This window comes from Narcine bancroftii, chromosome 7, assembly GCF_036971445.1.
Source record: "Narcine bancroftii isolate sNarBan1 chromosome 7, sNarBan1.hap1, whole genome shotgun sequence".
NCBI lineage: Eukaryota > Metazoa > Chordata > Chondrichthyes > Torpediniformes > Narcinidae > Narcine > Narcine bancroftii.
Window position 1 is genome coordinate 51,355,046 of NC_091475.1, and position 21,587 is coordinate 51,376,632.

Below are 21,587 nucleotides of genomic sequence, written 5' to 3' on the forward strand. Positions count from 1 at the left end.
GTTCAAAGCATTTCATAACGGTGGAGGTCAGTGTACTGGGCAAAGTCATTGAGGCCTGTTGGTGTCGCTCTCTATGGAGTCAGAATGATAGCGCTGCTTTGAAACACTTGGGGATGATGAACTGCTGCAAGGACATGTAGAAGATCTCCGTAAGGACTTCTGCCAGTTAGTCAACATAGTCCATCAGTACCCAGGTATGTTGAATTGTCACACTGCCTTGTGTGGGATCACCCTGGATGTGATTCTCTTCACTTCAGCCACAGCTATCCAAGGGATGATTTAAGGTGGTATGTGAGTGGAAAGAAAATGTTTGAAAACCACTGTTTTAATCGTACCTAATTGACTTGTTATGTGTACAGTTTCATAATTCCAAAGAAAATGGGCCAATGACAATTTTTCTCAAGCTAATTATTTCAGTAACAATTTGGTCTAGAGCAGTGGTTCTCAACTTTTTTTTCTCACTCACATATCACCTTAAGTAATCCTTTACTAATCACAAATCATCTATGGCATAGGGATTACTTAAAGTGGTATGTGAGTGGAAAGAAAAAGTTTGAAAACCACTGATCTAGGGTGTTCTCTCTTCTGGTGGCAAAGTTGGCATGCTGTTGAAACCATGGGTAGAAGAGTTTTCAGGGTAACATGATTGAAGTCTCCAGCTTCAAACATGCATCCAACAGGGTGAGACATCTGGGCTCCTTCATTGCTTCACTCTCATTTGTTGAAGGCAGAACGTAAACTGTGGAATCAGAGTGGCCATGAATTCCCTGGGCAGAGAGAAGGGGCTGCATTTCACCATCAACATAGAGACATTGTGAACCAATTCTCACTGACATAAATGCTGTTCCTCGAGTCTTGCCACAGCAGCAGCATCTCTGTCTGCCCTGAAGGAGATAAGGCTATCTAGCTGGTTTGCTGAATCTGGCACGGAGTCGCGGAGCCACATTTCTGTAATCACCAGAGCACAGCATTTCTTTCAGGTTCAGATGTAGCCTCAGGTAAACAATAGAGAAAGTGAAGAAAGGATTCACCAGGATGTTATTTCAAGGCTTGTGGTTGTGAGATGAGGTTGAAGAGGCTGTGTTTATTCTCACAGGAACATAGGCTGACATTTTACAGTTTCACAGTGGTATGAGGATGATAGATGGCTAGAAACTTGTTCACAGGGTAGTGAAGTGAGGGCACAGGCTTACGGTGAAAGGGAGAAATTTTAAGGATTCAGATTTCAGATTTATTGTCAGAATATGTACACGGCATCACATTTAACCCTGAGATTCTTTTTCCTGCGGGCGAGGCAGAATTACCACTTATTGGCAGAGCAAAAAAAAAACTACAGAACATACACATGTAAACAAATAAAGAACTGTGAACAGACAAACAAATGTAAACATACTGTGCAATACAGAGAGAATAAGCAAATCAATAGTGCAGAAGTAAGAGTCCTTAAATGAATCCCTGATTGAGTTTGTTGTTGAGGAGTCTGATGGTGGAGGGGTAATAGATGTTCATGAACCTGATGGTGCAAGTCTAGTGGTGCCTGTACCTCTTTCCTGATGGCAGCAGCGAGAACAAAGCATCTGCTGGATGGTGTGGATCCTTGATGAATGCTGCTGCTCTCTGACAGCAGTGTTCTCTCCACGTGTTCTCAATAATGGGGAGGGTTTTGCCTGTGATATCCTGGGCTATGTCGACTACCTTTTGGATGGCTTTATGCTCAAAGGTATTGGTTCCCTCATACCAGACCACGATGCAGTCAGCCAGCACACTTTCCACCACAGATCTGTAGAAATTTACCAGGGTTTCTGGCGTCATACCAAACCTCCACAAACTCCTGAGGAAGTAAAGGAGATCTGAGAGGTGAGTTTTTCTTAGAGGGTGGTGAATTTCTGGAATGAGCTACCAGAGGAAGTGATGGAGGCAGATATAGTTATAACATTTTGTGGTGATATGACCACCAGCCTACTGCAGGGGGAGATCTCTGTACCTGCAGGAAGACCACCTAAGGGACTGACTCCTCTGGCTGGCTGTCAATCACCCAACCTGAATATACCCCCTAGGGGGCTGACTCCACCTGGCCAGCTGTCAATCAGCCAACCTGAAGATAGACCTGAGCCGACCCTTCTTGATCCAGTCACACGGGAGCCACCGAAGCATGAACTGGTGTTCAGACTTTAACCTGAATAAAGCCTATTGCACAAGCTTTTTAGTTGTGTGCTTGCTCGCTGTGACCTCAGCGCACCACCCATTTAAAAGGCATTTGGACAGTAAGTTGGATCAGGGCTTCATGCGGGAAATAGGATTTGCATTGATACAGTCAGTATTGATGGGCCAGGTGGTAAGAGCCCAGTTTTGTGCTGTAAAATTCTATTATTCTGTGAGTATATAATGAAAATAATTTACCCAATCAAATATAATGCTTGTGTTGGCAGAGTATCTTTTACTTCTGGTTTCAGGTATAATTTCATTTGTTGCTGAAGATGGGGCTCAGCCACAGAACCAGATGCCTGATTGCAGTCACTCAGTAGAAAAGTCAGATGGTGAACAGCCAGCAACAAACGTGACATCGATGACATGTGAAACAACTGGTGATACAAATTCTGGTTCGCTATCAGCAAATAGTAACTTAAAACTGCTACATGCCATTTCTTTTCTCTTCTTGGCAAAATTATGCCTGCTACATCACAGTTTTTCTTTTCCATGTTGCTATGGCTTCAAAGAGATTGTTGGGATAGCATTTGGCCATGTCTGTTTAGAAATGCAGTTGATCTTTTAACTCCTCTTGCTAGAAGGCACATTAAGCCCATTGAGTGTGAAAAATGAACTCTTTGAATTCTAGTTTTGTCAGAGTGAAAATGGTAAAAACAAAGAATTGTTCAAAAAGTGGTATTGCCACAGACACTTTTTTGATTGCTGAACCTGTGACCAAACATATTTCAGAGGCCTTGGGTTCAAACTCAAATAGGTGAAATAAGCTTCAATCGAAAAAAAAATTGACATTCCCAGCTAACAAAATAAGGCTAATTAATAATTGATTTATCAGAATTTAGTCCTCAGATTTGTTCATTAAGTGCATAATTTAGTGGTAAATATCCATTGGATTTACTTCAATATGGAGAGCAATAAAAAGGCCCATCAAGTCAGCAAACTCATTCCCTCACTAATTTTCCTGATAATTTTAGACCACTTCTGGAGTACTTGTGACATATCTGGTCCTCTACTTTCAAGGGATATATTGTCTGTGGATACATCTCCAGTACTCCCGCAGCCTCTGCAGCTGCACTTGTCTCCAGTTCCGATCAAACCATTGGCAACCCGAGCTTCAGATCCAAGCCTCTGACCTGATGAGGAAGCCTATAGCGCCTGAGGCCCTTTGGGAGCCTTTCCCCTCACCACCCTCTCAAATCCCAATTCTGATACCTGGTTCTTGTGAGCTAGTCTCCAGCAGCCCACAGCCTGGTGGGAGTCCTTCGACCTCGTTGCCAGCAGTTGCAGTCTGTGTAGGTTCCTGGCCCTCAGCTCACCACCTGAGTTTTTCTGACACCCACAGAGCCCCTTGCTGTCTGCCACTATGGTCAATGTCCTTAGGGTAATCTCCTCTGCTTCTCCTACTCAATTGGGGGATTGAGGGAGGGTTTTCCCATTACTGGTGCCCTGTGCAAGTCTGCTGATCCTGCAGAGTCTGAAACCCCTCGAGGCCACTGCCGAACACAGGCACTGCCTGTACAAAGGCGACAGCAATTGGACCGTGCGGTAGGATCTGCAAGGAAGTGCTGTGTCTCTGCTCCCTGCTCTCCCTAGGTCCCTACCGGTGACAGCACTGCCATTACAGTAGGTCTAGGAGCACCACCATTCAATGGGGAAGCAGTTTCGAGAGACTAAACTGTTTGAAAAGTGAATCATAAAATTTTCCTGTCATGGTTTAGTGTCCAATTTTGTTTGTATAACCTTCCCTAAGAACATTGACTGAATCCTTTCTGCAAGTGGAAGTCGTTGAACTTTTAAAACCTCTATGTCTGCTGGCACGTGAAGTATTTCCCCAAAGCACTTCCTTCTTATTGTTTGATCTTGCCTTGCTTCCATTAATTGTAATTTTCACACCATGCTTTTCAATGTAATACCTTCCCCATATATTTCAACATTTAAAAAAAACTGTATCATTAATAATTCATTCTCAAATATATTTTTTTCAGATTGTCATGACGGAAGTGATAAAGAAAGTGTATTTGTTAGAGAACCCACTCATGCCCTCCCCTTCCTAGTCCATCCATTTGCTACCCAGATTCTTCTTGTGACCACCATGTCATGACATCATATTTCATTCTTTGCATCAAACATGAAACAGTGATTTCTGTTTTACACCATCCATTGCTCCCATTTGGAGAACATTTCACAGATAATTCTCCAAGACATTTCTCTATCATTCCCCTTATTAATTTACAGGTTTAGCTTCCTTGGACAGAGCTAAGCTGAATAATATTGGAAAGGATTAAGAAATGTGGCCCCTTAAACTTCTTCTAATAAAATAAAATCCATTTCCTGGAACAAGGTTGAGGGATATCCCGGAGTAACTTGAAAGCCCATTGCAGAGGAAGATTGGGAGAAACATCAGAAAATGAAGCAATCTATGTCTGTATAGAGCAAGACCTGCTCAATTTTTAGGCATGGATGCATAAGTGGTATGTCATATTCATCCCACATAAGTGCAAGCCAATAACTATCTTTAACAGCAGAGATGGTAATCTTCTATCCTGGACTTTCATTTGGGCTATCAATTCCAAGTTTAATATCCATCAAAATCGAGAGGGCACCATAAACCTAACCAGAACAGCTCATAAAAGATGTCAAAAAGAGCATGTGAGAGATTGCATGAATAATTTGCCTACAAAGACCCCAGGCTCTTTCCACTATCTGCATGGTCTATATTTAAAACATGATGGAATTCTTGACTCTTGCGAGCAAAATACCATTTGAAGGTGTTCAGTATACTATCCTTTATTTTAGATTCTGGTAAATTCCCCAATTGGGCCTATAATCCCCTTTTGTTTCTCTCTCTCTCACTTTTTCTCACACACACCCTCTCTCTCTCTCACATAAACACACACCCTCTCAGTCTCATACAACACTCCCTCTCTCTCTCTCACACACACACACACACACACACACACACACACACACACACACACACACACACACACACACACACACACACACACACACACACACACACACACACACACACACACACACACACACACAATCACCTGAGCAGATCTATCAAAATTTGTTGTCCTGCAAAATATAGAAACAAACAAATTAGTCAGAGGAGAAAATTTAACAAGTTTTTCTAATATTAATTATATTCATATAATATAAATATAAAATAGTCTGCATGCAAGAAGAAAAGGATAAAACATTCACAACTATCTCCAGTTTAATGACTTGAGAGGGTGATCTTTCTTCACCTCACCCTGATTTTGCCAGTTTTCAATGTCATTGACTCAACTCATCAAGAAATAACAGAAAGTATTCAACATTACATAAGCAAGGGACTCCAGCAATGTCCCACTTTTGTGCTGAAGAGGAAGTCCAGGAGCATTAAACCTTTGCCTTCATCCCAGATTGTAGATTAAATTCATTAAAGAATGACAAATCCAATCTGACTCGTGCTATTTGTAGTTCAGCAGTGACATTAAGAGACCCATCACATCTTCCCAAGTACAACTGTAGAGCAACTGGTTTCCAAACACTGATTTTGCCAGTTCCTTATGTCTTTGAATGGGCTGATAGCTTCACTTCATACTTTGCCAGAGTAGTTTTAAAAAAATTCCTCAAACATCAAAACATGCTAATAAATATTTTTAAATATTAAACCTGATGAAGTAAAATAAAGACAGAATTTCCCTCTTGCTTACTTTTTCACAACTCCTTGCAACTCCCATTTAAACCACTGAGGTTAGACTTGGTCAAAATCTAAAAGGTAATCGCCATCATGATACAGAGGAATCTCAGGAAAACATCCACGTGGAAGCGAGGGGAAGAAAGAACTAAATGATTTTGGGTCTGACTCTCATATTAAGTTTGAACCCAAGCATATTAGAGTGAATGTGCAGAAACCATGGTCTTGCTTCCCTTAAGGAGCAGATTTACTTTCACTTCTGTTCCAATTATCCAGCTTCTAAAACATAGAATGGAAAATTACAATTATTTTGTGTTCCAATTACATAATGTTTGAATCATACATAACACAGAAACTCTTTAAGAATAATATCTTGTGAGTTTGGAATATCCAAACTAATTTATATCACCTTTTAGAGGTTGCTTCACATTTGTTGAAGAGAAGTGTTAATAGAATGAAAATATTGTTTATGAAAATTATTATTTTATTCTTTAAACTGTGGCAGAGAAGAACAAGAAGTTATACAGAGTCTGGTTTTACTTGGAGATTAATACAGTTCCAGCTTCACCTGAGCAGTGCCTTTGTGTAACCTGTGCTGTGCAAGTAAGTGCAATATAAAGCAAGTAATATAAAATTATTTTCAATGGTGTGAAAAGATATGAATATTATGAATGCTGGTGGCACTTAATTTCTGATAGTTACAGGTCATAATTGGATTAAAAGTATGAAGTATTTCAAATAAAGTGATCATATTAAAATTAATTTTGAACTCAACTAAAATAATTTAAAAAGATCACATTGAATAATTAGGAAGCAGGAAACAGGAAGGGCTCATGAGAAATATATGTAGCCAGGAATGACTTAGGAGAGCTTGAAGGGGGCATGAGAAGGCCTTAGCATGTAGGATTAAGGAGAACCCCAAGGCCACCTTTGTGTATGTGAAGAACAGAAGAGTGACAAGAACAAAGGTGGGGCTGCTAAAGGATAAAGGAGGCCACATGTACCTGGAGGGGTTGAGGTTGGACAGGTCCAAAATGAATAATTTGTTTCAGTATTCACAAGAGAAAAGGACCTTGATTAGGGTGAGGTTGGAATAGAATAGGCTTGTGTGATGGACAGTGTTGAGATTAAGGAAGAGGAGGTGTTGGATCTTCTGAAAAATATTAAGGGCCAGACTGCTGTGAGAAATGAGGGAAGAGATAGCTGGGGCAGTGGCTATGATCTTTGAGTCCTTTGGCCACAGGGGATGTGCCGGAGGATTGGAGAATGCCAATTATGGTCCCCTTGTTTTAAAAAGGTAATAGTGAGAATCCTGGGAATTATAGACTGATTAGTCTTACATTAGTGATGTGCAAACTATTGGAGAGGATTCTTAAGGATAGGATCTATGAGCATTTGGAGAAGTACAGTCTACTCAAGGATAGTCAGCATGGCTTTGTGAAAGGAATGTCATGCCTCACAAGCCTAATTAAGTCTTAGAGGAGGTAGCAAAAGAAATTGACGTGGGTAGGGTGGTAGATGTGGTCTACATAGATTTTAGAAAGGCATTTGACAAAATCCCCCATGAGAGACTCGTTCAGAAAGTCATGAGGCATGGGATCCATGGAACCTTAGCTGTGTGGATAAAAAATTAGTTTGCATATAGAAAGCAGAGTGTCATAGTAGATGGAAAGTATTCTGCCTGTAGGTCAGTGACTAGTGGAGTTCTGGAGGGATCTGTTCTTGGGCCCCTGCTCTTTGCGAGTTTTATAAATAACCAAGATGAAGAAGTGGAAAGATGGGTTAGTAAGTTTGTGGATTATACAAAGATTGAAGGAGTTGTTGAGAATATTGAAAGTTGTCAAAGGTTACGTAAGGAAAAAGACAGGATGCAGAGTTGAGTGTAAAAGTGGCAGATGGAAGGCAATCCAGATAAGTGTGAGGTAATGCATTTTGGAAGATCAAACCAAAAGGCTGAGTTAATACCTATTTACATAACAGTGTGGATTAACAGAGGGACCTTGGGGTCCAAATCCATACATCCTTCAAAGTTGCCACACAGGATAGTTCAGACGACATATGGGATTTTGTGCTTCATTAATAGGGTTAGGGTTAACCTTAATGAGTTTAAGAAATGAGATGCCATGTTGCAACTCTACAAATTTCTGGTAAGACCACACAGAGTACTGTGTTCAGTTCTGGACACTACATTAAAGAAAGGATGTGGAAGCTATGGAGAAGGTGCAGAGGAGATTTTCCAGGTTATTGACTGGATTGGAAAATAAGTCTTTTGAGGCAAGGTTAGCAGATCTGAGACTTTTCTCTTTGGAACGAAGAAGGATGAGAGGAGACTTAATAGAGGTCTACAAGATTCTGAGAAGTATAGATAGTGCGGACAGCAAGCGCCTTTTCCCCAGGGCTGAAAAACCAAACACTGAAGAACATATGTACAAAGTGAAGAGAGGGAAGTTGAGGGGAGACATCAGGGGTAAGTTTCTCACACAGAGAGTTGTGAGTGCCTGGAATGCCTTGCCAAGATTGGTGGTGGAGATTGAATCATTATGGGCATTTTAGAGAGTCTTAGACAGCCACAGAAATGAAAGAAAATAGCAGATTATGAAGTAAGAAGGGTTTAGTACTTTTTTTTGGTAGGAACATATGGGTCAGCAGAACATCAAGGGCCAAACGGTCTGTACTGCACTGCAATGTTTGATGTTCTAATTAAAAATATAGCATTTAACCAAATATTTGTTAAAAATGAATTTAGCTTTCTCTTTGATTTCAATGGTAAGGGCACAGAGAAAAAAAACAATGGGCTATCCATGTGTGTGGTGGACACGGGGTTAACAACTTCTTATAGCAACATTCAAACATTTATTACTCCAAGTATTTAATGAACTTAAATATATTACACTTGAATGTAATTATATCCTCAAAACCATTCTCATGTTGCAATGTATTTGCTTGTCATTATTTCTCCATTGCTAATTTTAATTTGTACTTTAATGAATACTGGTGAATAAGATCTTTCTTCTTTGGCTTGGCTTCGCGGATGAAGATTTATGGAGGGGGTAAATGTCCACGTCAGCTGCAGGCTCATTTGTGGCTGACAAGTCCGATGCAGGACAGGCAGACATGGTTGCAGCGGTTGCAAGGGAAAATTGGTTGGTTGGGGTTGGGTGTTGGGTTTTTCCTCCTTTGTCTTTTGTCAGTGAGGTGGTCTCTGCGGTCTTCTTCAAAGGAGGTTGCTGCCTGCCGAACTGTGAGGCGCCAAGATGTACGGTTTGAGGCGATATCAGCCCACTGGCGGTGGTCAATGTGGCAGGCACCAAGAGATTTCTTTAGGCAGTCCTTGTACCTCTTCTTTGGTGCACCTCTGTCACAGTGGTCAGTGGAGAGCTCGCCATATAACACGATCTTGGGAAGGCGATGGTCCTCCATTCTGGAGACGTGACCCACCCAGCGCAGCTGGATCTTCAGCAGCATGGACTCGATGCTGTCGGCCTCTGCCATCTCGAGTACTTCGATGTTAGGGATGAAGTCGCTCCAATGAATGTTGAGGATGGAGTGGAGACAACGCTGGTGGAAGCGTTCTAGGAGCCGTAGGTGATGCCGGTGAGGACCCATGATTCGGAGCCGAACAGGAGTGTGGGTATGACAACGGCTCTGTATACGCTTATCTTTGTGAGGTTTTTCAGTTGGTTGTTTTTCCAGACTCTTTTGAATCTTTACACATAAATCAAATGTCTTGGATATTCTGCAGTTGTTTCTCATATATTTCTGCAGTCAATGGTGTTTTTCTTCTTCCAACTTGTGTCGGGTCTCCGTGGTATGCTGGTTATAACCTAAGCATTAGAAATTTAGAGAATGAGAATTGAAATTATTTTCTGGTAAATGGTGAGCTATTGCAAAATAAGGAAAGAACAAAATTGTTTATTAAAAGCAAACTGTCCCACATTTGTGAGAAAGCAACTTATTATCTTTATTTAAGGCCATAATCAGGCAGAGAGTGATAATTTCTGAATGTCCTGAATAATATCACTTCTGAGTAAAATCAATTGCTTCCATTGTATTCTCATGCCGACCTCTGTTAGGTAATTAAAAACTGTCCATTTCTTAGGAATAAATTGAAACAAGTAATATGAACTTTTTAAATGTTTGTGAATGTGCTCATCAAGACCATTGATTTTGAGATTTGGATATTTTCTGCAAAACTGTCTGAGTGTGATGCAGAGATTTCCTGCAAATGCATGCAAGTATAGAAATCCAGAAGTCATTGTCAGTGACCAGATGCTGAACAGACGTTCACGTTCTGACATTGTTCCTTGTATTGCTGTTTTGAAAGTTTGGGATATACTTAGTCTTTTCCTGCTCATATTATTTCAGAGACTGTTAATGGCAGGCCAGATCCAGAACAAGCTCATCGGGGGAAGGGAGACATTAGGGTAACCACAGGGGGCATAATCTGACCTTCGAAAACTTGCTCAGCGGGGGTGGGGGTGGTAAGGTGATGGTGCTGCCCTGTGCATGCCTGTGAGGTCCCTTCCAGCATCAGCATCTGGTCTTGGACCCATGGGCCTTCTTGGAGATCCGCAAGGTCAAGCGCTGCCCAAGGTGTATGCTTCACGGAGCAGGTCCAAGGTTTTCTATGACTCCCATTAGCATTGTGTCGTAGATAAACAGTCCCAGAAGCAAGACTTTATTCTTTCACTACACTGCAATTCAAGTTCAGTTCATTATGATCTGACTGTATACATACAACCAAAATTAACAGTACTCCAGACAACAGTGCACACACTCATATACACGCACGCACGCACACACACACACACACACACACACACACACACACACACACACACACACACACACACACACAATAATCACACATAAACAAAAAATATATAAAGTAAAAATACAGAGCTACCAGCTGCCTACTTGCCTACCATTATCCTCCTCCATGCACCTCCCAACAGGTGCTATGTTGGAAGGCAGAACAGGGGAACAGCTTCCATCAGTGTGGAGACCAAGTCCAGTTCGACAGGCCCTCGGCACTGCAGGGTGGATGCGATTCCACAGGCCACTGCACGGACCCTTCCTGTCCCATGCTCCTCACCCGTGACCCCTTGGGATTTCTCCTGCTTTGTATTATCAACCTTGCTGCAATGTATTGCAGGTGACAGGTATGCGTGTTTCCCCGGAGCTGGCACTGGTAGAGCGATTCCAACTGCCTGGGGGATTATGGGTAATGAAAATGGCCATTGATCCCACTATGATGCTTGATACTAGGCTACGGGTCACAATACCTCATTGGAGGAGCAATGCCATAACACCCCGCCCCCCACCTCCACCTTGGCATCAACCCTGGTTATTGGTTCTGAATTTTCCTGTGAGTTAATAGTTGTAGAATTAAAGAAGCAAACATTTTCAAGAGTCCTGGGGTTGAAGGGTGTGAATGTATCAATAAATAACAAGATGACAAAAAATGGAAACTAAAAGTTCTGCAACTTTGGCTGGGGGAAGCTTTCTTTTACATAATGCATTATTCTCCTTGTGGTCTCCAGCCTGAATTCTTAGATTTTTTTGCTTTATTAATGATTAAAAATAAGACACAAGTCACATGTGAAATATTCTTTCCATGTATTTATCAAACAAAAAAATTAGTTTACAAATTCTGCATAAATTAGCCTGTGAAATGAGGCAGCTTTTCTTTATCTTCCAAAATCTTTGATCAACAAATAATAAAGGGACCCAGTGTTCTAGAACTGTGGAAGATTAGGGCTAGATTTTTTGACAGTAGTGTGTGTCTTCAAAACGAGACTTGTTTGTGCATTAATTACCCACAAGGTTTAACAGCTGAAAATAGTGGTGAGGGTGTTGAAGCATTTGGGACTTTAAAGAATAGTAATATAAATATTCTGTTGTCACCAATAAGATATAAAGATTGATAAAGGAAAACAATATTGGTAAAGTTTCAACTTGGATTAGATTAGGGGAGAATTGATCATAAAAGTTACCCCAAAGGAATGAAGAATAAGGAAAAGGGCAGAAAAAATATTTAAAAATCTAAGGCTTTACTTTCTTTGTATTTCCTTTAAAAATATAATATTCCACATAAATCTGCACTTTCTGGGTAAGTCCAACAACATAATAAGGAGAACAGGCATTTGAGGCATTAGAGACGGAATCTATTACACAGAGAGTTAGGTACTTAAAAAAGGCTGGCAGATACAGTGGTGGATGTATTTACAACAGTAGCATTGAAGAGGCTTCTGGATAGGCAGGAATATTTTGATATAAAATAATACATTTTTGCTGAAACACTGCACAAAAATTTTATAGACAGTCATTTGGTGTCACCCATTGTGGAAGTTATGTTTCAGATGTAATTTTTGCAAATTGAGCGGTAACTTTTGCTGATTTAAAATTCACTTGGATGCTGACATTTTCAATGCACTGTAAACGCTTCTACTTATTTTAATCAATGCATTATGCTTTCATCAAAATATGATAGTAAAATTCATAAAATTAAATGTAATCCTGTAAATTTGGCACTCTCCTTTACCTCGCAGTGGAGCCAGCTGAAATGGGCCATTTTGGAAATGAGCCAAATTGTTGAGGCTTTGTCACTGCACCATCCTTATGGACTTTGAAAACTTTATGATGCCAAAAATCTTTTCAACTGCTTCTAAATGTCACTGATTTCAAAATAGTTGAAATAAATGTGAAGAAAATTATTTTTAAAGAACTAAAAATAATTCCTGAAAAACATGGAACTCTTAGAAATTAATTAAAACATGAATAATAATTTAAATAAAATAAACTGAATTTCATCTTTCAACTCCATTTGTATGACCCCATTTAAACATTGGAGTTCAAGCGACCAAGTTTTTCCCCGTTATTGAGAGGAGGTTGAGCCCACAGACCCTATTTCTGGTGGACTGTTGCAATCCTCTCCGACCAAATTTTATTGCACGCCTCTGCCCCTCTGAATCAGATTCCCAGCACCTTCAGGAAGTCAAATTTGACTTTGAAGGGGATAGAGGACAGGTCAGTCCAATGACTGAAGAGCATTGCCTCGCTGTTCTTTAGATTTACCCTGGCAACCAATCTAGGCTCAAACTGGTGGCAGATGCTGATCAGTTTTTGGACTGGTTGTGCATCTGAACAGAAGACGGTGATGTCGTCCATGTACAGGGAAGCTTTGACCTGAGTATCTCCATTGCCTGGCAACATCACAGCCGTTATGGCCTCTTTCTTCCTGATATATTCAGCAAAGGGCTCTATGCAGGACACAAAAAAAAACGAGAGATTGTCCACTGTGTACAATATGTTTTGTGATACAGGTATACCCCGCTTTACGAAACTAGAGCATTCCGATGAAAACTTTTGTAATCCAAAATGGTGTAATGTGAAGACCCATTCACTACTATTGAAGGGTATTTTTGTAAAAGTGAAAACCTATTCAAATCCTTTTTTTTCTTTTTCAATCTTTTTATTAAACATTTAATAAACAATACATGAGGAAAATAGAATCAAATAGTAAAAACAAAAACATCAATGTTTTGTAATACATAGTACAATATATAACATGATAACAGTTTGAACAATATTATCCCTTTCTCCTCAATTTTGAATATTCAAAAAAGAGAAAAATATTATTGCTTAAATCCCATCTAACCAACCAAAAAATTTTTTTTAATTGTTGGGCAGTGTAATCTGTTTTGAGGAACTAGACAGGGTTGTCCATTAAGTCTATTATTTAACCTTATCTTGGAACCTTTAGCCATAGCACTTCATGACTCCAGTAATATTCAGGGTATTAACAGAAGAGATGTAATTCATAAGGTATCTTTATACGCAGAAGATCTTTTAATATATCAGATCCAGAGAAATCTATTCCCTTCAATGCTGTCTTTGCTTTTCCAATTCAGTATTTTTTCAGGATTAGAAATTGAATCTCCAAAAGAGTGAACTAATTCCAATGAATATGCATGTACCTATCTGTAACCTTTTAGAATGGTTAAAGAACACTTTGCATATCTTGGGGTTAAGATCACTAAAAGATTTAAAGATTTATACAAATTTAATTTTCTCCCTTTGATTGACTTTGTGAAAGAAATGCTTTATAGATAGTCTCCATTGGCCATAACTTTTTATTCCTAAATCATTTTTTGACAATATTGACTAAATTTTTCCCTATATATAGAATAATAAGAATGGTAGGTTGAGTAAATTTAATTTACAGAAATTCAAGAAATGTTAGAATTTATTATTGGACAGTTAATATTTGGTATATTATCTTCTGGGTACACTGACAAATCAGGATGCCCTTATTGGACAGATTTGGAATTGAAATCTGTACAGAGATATTCATTAGTTTCCTTATTGGAGGCTGCTCTTCCTTTTACAATTTCTAAGATTAGTAGACATAATTTTAATCCAATACATAAACATACATTACAGATTTGGTTTCAATTTTGCAAATTTTTTTGATTTCAATTTTTTTAGTTTATCCAGTACTAATTATCTTAACTATTTTTTCTCATCATCTATCATGGTTCAAGCCTTTTCTTTTTGGAAAAGCAAATGAATTATCCATTTTTCAAATCTGTTTATAGATGGACATTAAATGTCTTTTGTTACAATATCTGATAAATATAATATACATAAGTCACATTTTTTTGATATTTCCAAGTTAGAAGTTTTTTGAATAGGATATTACCCAACTTTCCTATAGCTATAACTTAACTTTCCTTAATTGGTTGATACTATTTTTCATTTAAATCCTTCCTAAAGACTTTAATAGGTAATATTTACAGTAATTTATTAAAATTGCAGTCAATCCCTGAGAATAAAATTAGAGGAGCTTGGGAATTTGAACTTTAGGCACTTCTCCCAGAGGAACTTTGGGAAAAGATGTTTGGAATGGTTAATACCTCTTCATTATATGCCCAATACATATTTTTTCACTTTGAAGTGGTACATTTGGTTCATATGTCAAAAGATAAGTTGGCCTAATGTTAGTCCTATGTGTGATTGATGTAAATCACAAATGGTCACACTAATGCATATGTTTTGGTCTTGTTCAGTATTGGTGAAGTATTGGGCAGATATTTTCAAGACTTTGTTAATTATACTGGATATTAGATTGCAACCTAATCCAATGACTGCTATTTTTGCAATTATAGTTCCAGAGGTGGGTCGAGTTCCCACTTCTGCACATTGGGTTGTAGCCTTGACTAAACTGTCAGCCAGAAGAGCCATTCTATTTAAATGGAAAATTCTTAATTCACCTACTTTGATGTAATAGCTCTCTCAAGTTATGTCAAGTTTAATTTTAGAAAAAAATTAGATGTTGCACTTTTGATACTTACATTAAGTGTGAAGAGACTTAACGTCCTTTCATAAACTATTTTTGTATATTGACTTCACCTTCCAGACTGTTTTGGATTTCTGTTTTTTTTTATTGGTAAGGACCAGATAAATAGTTTGTATTGATCTATTGTAGTGTACCCATTCAAATCCTTTCGTAAAAGCGAACACAGGTTTCTTCATAAATGCGAATTTCCGTAAAACGAGTATTCCTAAAACAGGGTATACCTGTATCTGGTCAAAAGCCTTTTTCTGGTCTGACCAGGCAGGTGTCTAACCCCTGTCCTGCAACATTGTTGGGAATTTTCTGCCCGGAACCATACGGATTTGGTCTGGGTCCCAGGAGAGATGACTCAATCAGCGATGATTTTGGACAGGATTTTTTAGTCAAGGTTTAACAATGATATTGGCCTCCAATTCCTGATATCCTCCTTCTCCCCCTTCTGTTTGAACACAAGAGTGATGATGCCCTTTCCATTGGAGTCTGACATGTTGCCTGTCTGTTTTTTCAGGTTAATATCTGAGAACTTTTCAAATTTATTCCCTCATAATTAGATGCTTTTAATCTGGATTGAGTTTGCTTGAAGGAGTTCACGTTTAGTTTAGGTTAAAGAGAAACTAACATTATGATTCAGATCTTTAACCCATTGAAATGGGTTGCTTCATTGTTGAGTTGAAAGCTGGATGTAGGGGAATTTCCTTTTCAAATGTCAAGGTTTTTTTTACAAAATGTAAAAGCTGAGAGTTGCTTCCCAATTGTCTGATTAACTGGCTATAATATTGACTGAAGGATAAGAATGTAAATGAGGAGAGGGGTTACCCCTTCAGGATGTTTACTAAGATGAGGTGAGTGTCACCATACATTATGCTACTAAATAATTGTGTGTTCAACAATTTCCCTTTCAATTTCATATAAAAATTGCAAATTCTACATTAAGGCAGCAAAATAACTTCCTCAAATAAAAGGAAAGAGTGAATTCTGACTTTTTTGGGGCTTACAATCACCTCAGAACGATTGTCATAATTAACATAATTGACTGATTATTTGTGTGTTGCCATGTTTTCCCAGCTACAACAAATGTAATTGAATGAACTATATGTAAATTTAGTTGGTTAGTACTCCTGTTCTATACATTGAAGAAGCAGTTCCATCTATTGTATAGAGTAGCCTGATGTTATCACCTATCAAACTTACAATATGGAAGATTTAATTTGTTGAGTAGGTCTCTATTGATCGCCACAACTTCATGGCTTGAAGGGCCTGTACTCTGCTGTAATGTTTTATCTTTATTATCTCATCATGTGCCTTCAGAAAGTCTGTCCAGTTCTTCCATCACTCTCTTTTGTAAAGTATCACTTTTCATTTCTATGATGTTGAGAAACCTCTATAGCAAGTCAATTTCATGTTCAGCAGTTTTTGATTTTTTGATCTTCATGAATTTCAACTATAATTGAGAAGAGTATATACTTATTCCTCCATCTTCAGTCTCTACAGCACCAAATAGCTAGAATACGGCTGGGATCAACAGATCTTGGAACTAAGCAGGCACAGAACTGGTCAGTACTTGAAGGGGAGACTGCCTTGAAACACCAGGTGCTGTAGGTTTTTGTGAGGGACATACTGCACAAAATGGTAACTCTCTGTTTGCCTTACAGTAGACAAAAGTTAAAGAATTTCATGTGTGTTACATTCTAAATGTGACAATAATGGAACCTTTTCCTTTACATCTGCAGTTTTCCTAACTTGATCACAAGGATGAAGTGATCAATGTCATAGATCTAATTTCATTCAGCAGTTCCTAAAATACTTTGTGAGCATTCAAAAGATGTTGAGCAAACATGATGCCATGTTGTCATACCAGTGTAATGACTTCACAGATTTGTGCTGGAGATCTATTTCGAGCCAGATTGTTCTCAGCCATTTCACCTTTTGATTTTTCTGGTCTCCCTAATCCTTGATACTACACAGAATTTAAATGGGAAAACACTTGGAAGATTCTCTTAGCAAGCCCTCTTTCTTGTTTTCGGTCTAGATCTCCTCTATTATATATATTTTCAAGAGCCAGCAAGATAAATAATTGATTTCAACTCAGTACCTTGAATTGCAATTCAGGATACCCTGCCTTTCACAGGAGAAGGAGAACCCTTACTGTGATTCTTGCTAGCTCTCTGTGTTGCAGAATTGAAATTTCACATTGTCGACCATTTGGCTGAGAACAACAGGGGTGATAGCCAACCACTTAAATTTGAGAATTTCGTATCTTTTATATCTGGGCAACGCATGTTTATGTGGAATCTTTCTCATTGTAATTACACAATCTCTCCCCAGCATAATGACATTGCAGCTGTCACTTTAACTCAAGTTCCACTAACTTTCTTAGTTTCAACAAACAGTTAGACTAGAAACATCAATTCCTCTTTACACATGTTGTCTGTGCACCTATGCATTTCCTACTTTTATTTCAGATGTTCAGAATCTGTTATTTCTTTCATTTTGAAAGCAATCAACCAGTCTGGTAATTTCCTATTCAAACTCAAGAATTTGAATTGTTTTGCTGTGGCCCCTTCCAAACCATGTTTAATTCACACCAGTTCTGAATACTTCAACCATTGGGTTCCTTCACTGTCTCTGTTAGTTATCCATCTGAAGAGAAAGTTGGTTGAACGCAATACTGAAGGGAAACTTTGTAAATCCACTAACTCCTTATCGTGGACCAGTTGGCTTCATTCACTCAGAAGCAATCATTTTTGACCTTCCTCCTTTTTCTGCTTGCCATCTCCTCTTTCCACCTTAGTCTTGTAAAGGAGTGCCAACCTGAAATGTTGACTGAATATTTCTCTCCACTGTGGAAGGTGGAGACCCGCCAGCTTCTTATTGTTTGCCTTTGAAATTCTCATTGTTATATATATTAAAGTTTGAAAGTGGTGAACACCTAATAAATAAATATGATTCAAAATCATATGTTCAGCATTTGTAATATCAGAAGATTTGTCAATGTTGCATATCACAGTTAACCCCAAACTCTTTGGCATTGTCAATGTTATTTACCTGGTTAGTTATTTACCTGGTTCATCACATATAAGAATAGAACTGAAGTTTTGTGACAATTATGCTCCCTCAGATCAAAAATCCTCAAAATACTGATGGAAATATTAAGGATAGTGAAAAAAGCTGAATCATCTTTTGTTTCTTTTATTTGAGTTTGGAGACCTTCTCCACATTGTGGAGGAGGTCTTTGGACAGCTGTGGATGACAGTATTCGTTTCAAACTTTCAATACTGGGCATTTGTGAAAGGGTGAACATCTGTTTGGGATACTTTGCAGCTCAAGTAATTTATTCATTTAGTTTGTCAGCCACTGCAGACTTTGGGCAACTTTTAAAATTTGCACAAATGCATTACACTATTATATTTTTAATTGATTTGGTGTTAATCCAAATAAATTACAATGTTATTTTATTCCCTACTTTTTAGTTAGGTTGTTGAAATTATATTAGTGTAGTGACTACTACACAGAATAAATCACACCACTACCATGTTGGGGGTTTCAAACAAACTGTTTATTCAAACATAGCGCGCATTGAACTGGCACTTGGCCATGTTGACTGTGAGGCCGAATTCTGCCAGATGGATGAATAGTGTGCGGAAATGGACCTTGTATTCATCGTAGTCCCTGCTGGCAATGAGATGTCATTGAGACAGATAAACACGAAGTCCAAGTCTCTGCCCACCATGTCCATCAGGCATTGAAATGTGTGGGCCGCATTTTTAAGGCTGAAGGGCATCCACAGGAACTCAAATAGGCCGAATGGGGTAATGATCACGGTCTTGCTGATGTCGTTGGGGTGGACCAGGATCTGGGGATAACCCTGTACCAAATTGACCTTTGAGAAAACCCAGGTGCCGTGAAAATTGGCCATAAAATCCTGTATATGCGGGATAGGATATTGGTCTGGTGTGGTCGCATCATTGAGGCAACGGTATGAGCGCCATCGACTGGGACCATGTGGAGGGGGTAGGCCCAAGGGCTCTCCGATCCTGCAGTCAGGAAAACTCCTCCTTTGCCAGTTATAGCTTCTCGGGGGCAACTGCCTGGCCTTGGCATGGAAGGGGGGGGGGTCCTGGGTCGAAATGTGGTGGCGGACTCTGTGTTGGGGCATGGCAGAAGTAAACTGCGGCTGCAGGATGGAGGGGAACTCGTCGAGCATGCGAGAGTATTTGTCCTTGGGGATGCTGATGGAAGCTATTCCCGGGCCGCATGCATCTGTGGAGTCGAGGCGGATGGATTGGAAGGTGTGGGCATGTACCAACCGCTTGCCTTTGATATCCACCAACAGCTGTGTGCCTGGAGGAAATTGGCTCCCAGAGCGTTGTGCTCACTGAGGCCAGTATGAACTTCCAGCGGAACTTGTCCTTGCTGATCTGGATCCGTGCACTGTGTGTGCCAAAAGTTTTGACGGAAGACCCGTTGGCTGCCTGTAGGGTTGGGCCCCGTGCGTGGGTGCGGGTCTTGAGGATGGTTGGGGGAGCACGGTCAGTTCTGTTCTGGTGTCTACCAGGAAACGTCGGCCACTGGACTTATCATTCACGTGTCAGAGGCTGTTTTTGCGGCCAGCCACCGCATCCATTAATGGTGGCTGGCCGGGTCATTTCCCTGAAACGAACAGGGCTGCCTGCTCTTGTGGGCTCGGGCCCCCCAGCATTGATAGTAGAAACACCAGGTGGGGTGGTGTTCTTCAGGTTTGTGCTTGGGGTCACTTGCGGCTGACTGGGTCCTGGGTGGGTGAAAAATAAGGATAAGTTGGTTTTGTTTCCATTATTGGTTTGCCCTTTCCAGAGATTGCTTAATTTCATTCGGTGAGGAAAGGTCATATATAGAGTGGAAAATAAATCAGGCTGCAGGTGTTGGAATCTGAAACAGAAAGAGAAACAATATAAATGGTTAAAGAAAATTGCTGATCCATTTTCCAGCAACGTAGAGTTGTATAATATATTTGGTGCTGGTAGAACTACCTATTTTAGCAAATGTTCACAGACATCACACTAATTTGTTCTGATAAGTGTAAATGTAGCTTAAAAAGAATCATTGAGCCATCAGAAATGGAACTCAAGTCTTGATAAAGGATTCTGACTTGAAATATTGACTAATTATTTCTACACATGGATGCTGTCTGACCTGCTAAGTTCCAATAGCAGTTCTTGATCTGCTAAATACGTGAAGGTAGCTTATTTTAAGTTGTTGACATTTTGTGTATTTGGGAGTAATTTTCTTTTCAAATGTTCAGTTTTGCGCACATGTTGACTGCTAGTTCAAATAAGTGGAATACTTGCATCAAACCCATTCTGACATGTTTGAATTAATAACAACTGCAATTAAAAAGAACAATATTTTTCTTGTCAGGTTTAATAAGCTGAGTACTGGAATTGCCACAAAATATTGGAAGAAGCCTACTTGCATTTATTATCTGACATCTTTTAAGAAATGTAGGGGCGAGTTACAAGAAGGAACAGCTGTACTTTAAATGTTTCTGGTATTTTTTATGCTTTCACTCTTTATGATCAAATTCTGCATGGAGTTTTCAGTTTATCATGAAATTAACTCTGTACGAAAGAATCAGCAAACATTTGAAAGCAATGCAGTCGTGAGAAAATCATTATAATCTTTATCACCAATGAAAGCTTTTCATGAATGCTTTTCTCATTTTCTAATGCTTTTCACATATACTTTTCAATTATATTTATTTAGATAAAAACAATAAAAATATATTGTCAATTTTTTTTCAATTATGTCAATTTGGAGATGTCAAATTAACTTGAGTCAAATTAAAATAAGTTGGTTTTGTTTCCCTTATTGGTTTGCCCTTTCCAGAGATGCTTAATTTCATTCGGTGAGGAGAGGTACATGTATAGAGTGGAAAATAAATCAGACTGCAGGTATTGGAATCTGAAACAGAAAGAAAAATGCTAAAGAACTCAATCAGGCAAGTGGCATCTGTGGAAAGGAAAACTGGTCAGAATTTTGAGTCAGTGACCCTTCCTCAAATTGGGAAAAGTTTTCAATTTTCAAAGCAGAGCTGGGGAGAGGAGAGATGTGTAAGACAACCAAAGAGATAGTTTAAAACAGATTGGGTGATCAAGTGATCCAGCCCACAGATGGGAAATATTTATTTGCTATTTATTTAATTGTACAAAATGATTGTCAAAATAGGATGCATCTTTTGCCAAATGCTGACAATTTTTAGAAATAACGGAGCATTGTGGTGAATGGCTGAGGAATGTTAGCTAATTATGCATTTCAATGGGAAAAATGTGCAGGGATAGGACAAAGAATAAAGGA

The 21,587-nt window shown here is 39.2% G+C and overlaps 1 protein-coding gene across 6 annotated transcripts in view; it reads left to right on the forward strand.

The window, feature by feature from the left end:
- The window catches only part of LOC138738909 (cilia- and flagella-associated protein 47-like), a 614,550-nt gene that overhangs the window by 441,166 nt on the left and 151,797 nt on the right, over positions 1-21,587 (forward strand). For 5 of the 6 annotated variants that reach the window (XM_069890090.1, XM_069890093.1, XM_069890088.1 and 2 more), the window contains 2 exons: positions 2,454-2,600; positions 6,402-6,499. In XM_069890090.1, the coding sequence (XP_069746191.1) occupies positions 2,454-2,600; positions 6,402-6,499 (245 nt within the window). The remainder of the gene's footprint in view (positions 1-2,453; positions 2,601-6,401; positions 6,500-21,587) is intronic. The other variant, XM_069890089.1, reaches the window with a different exon arrangement.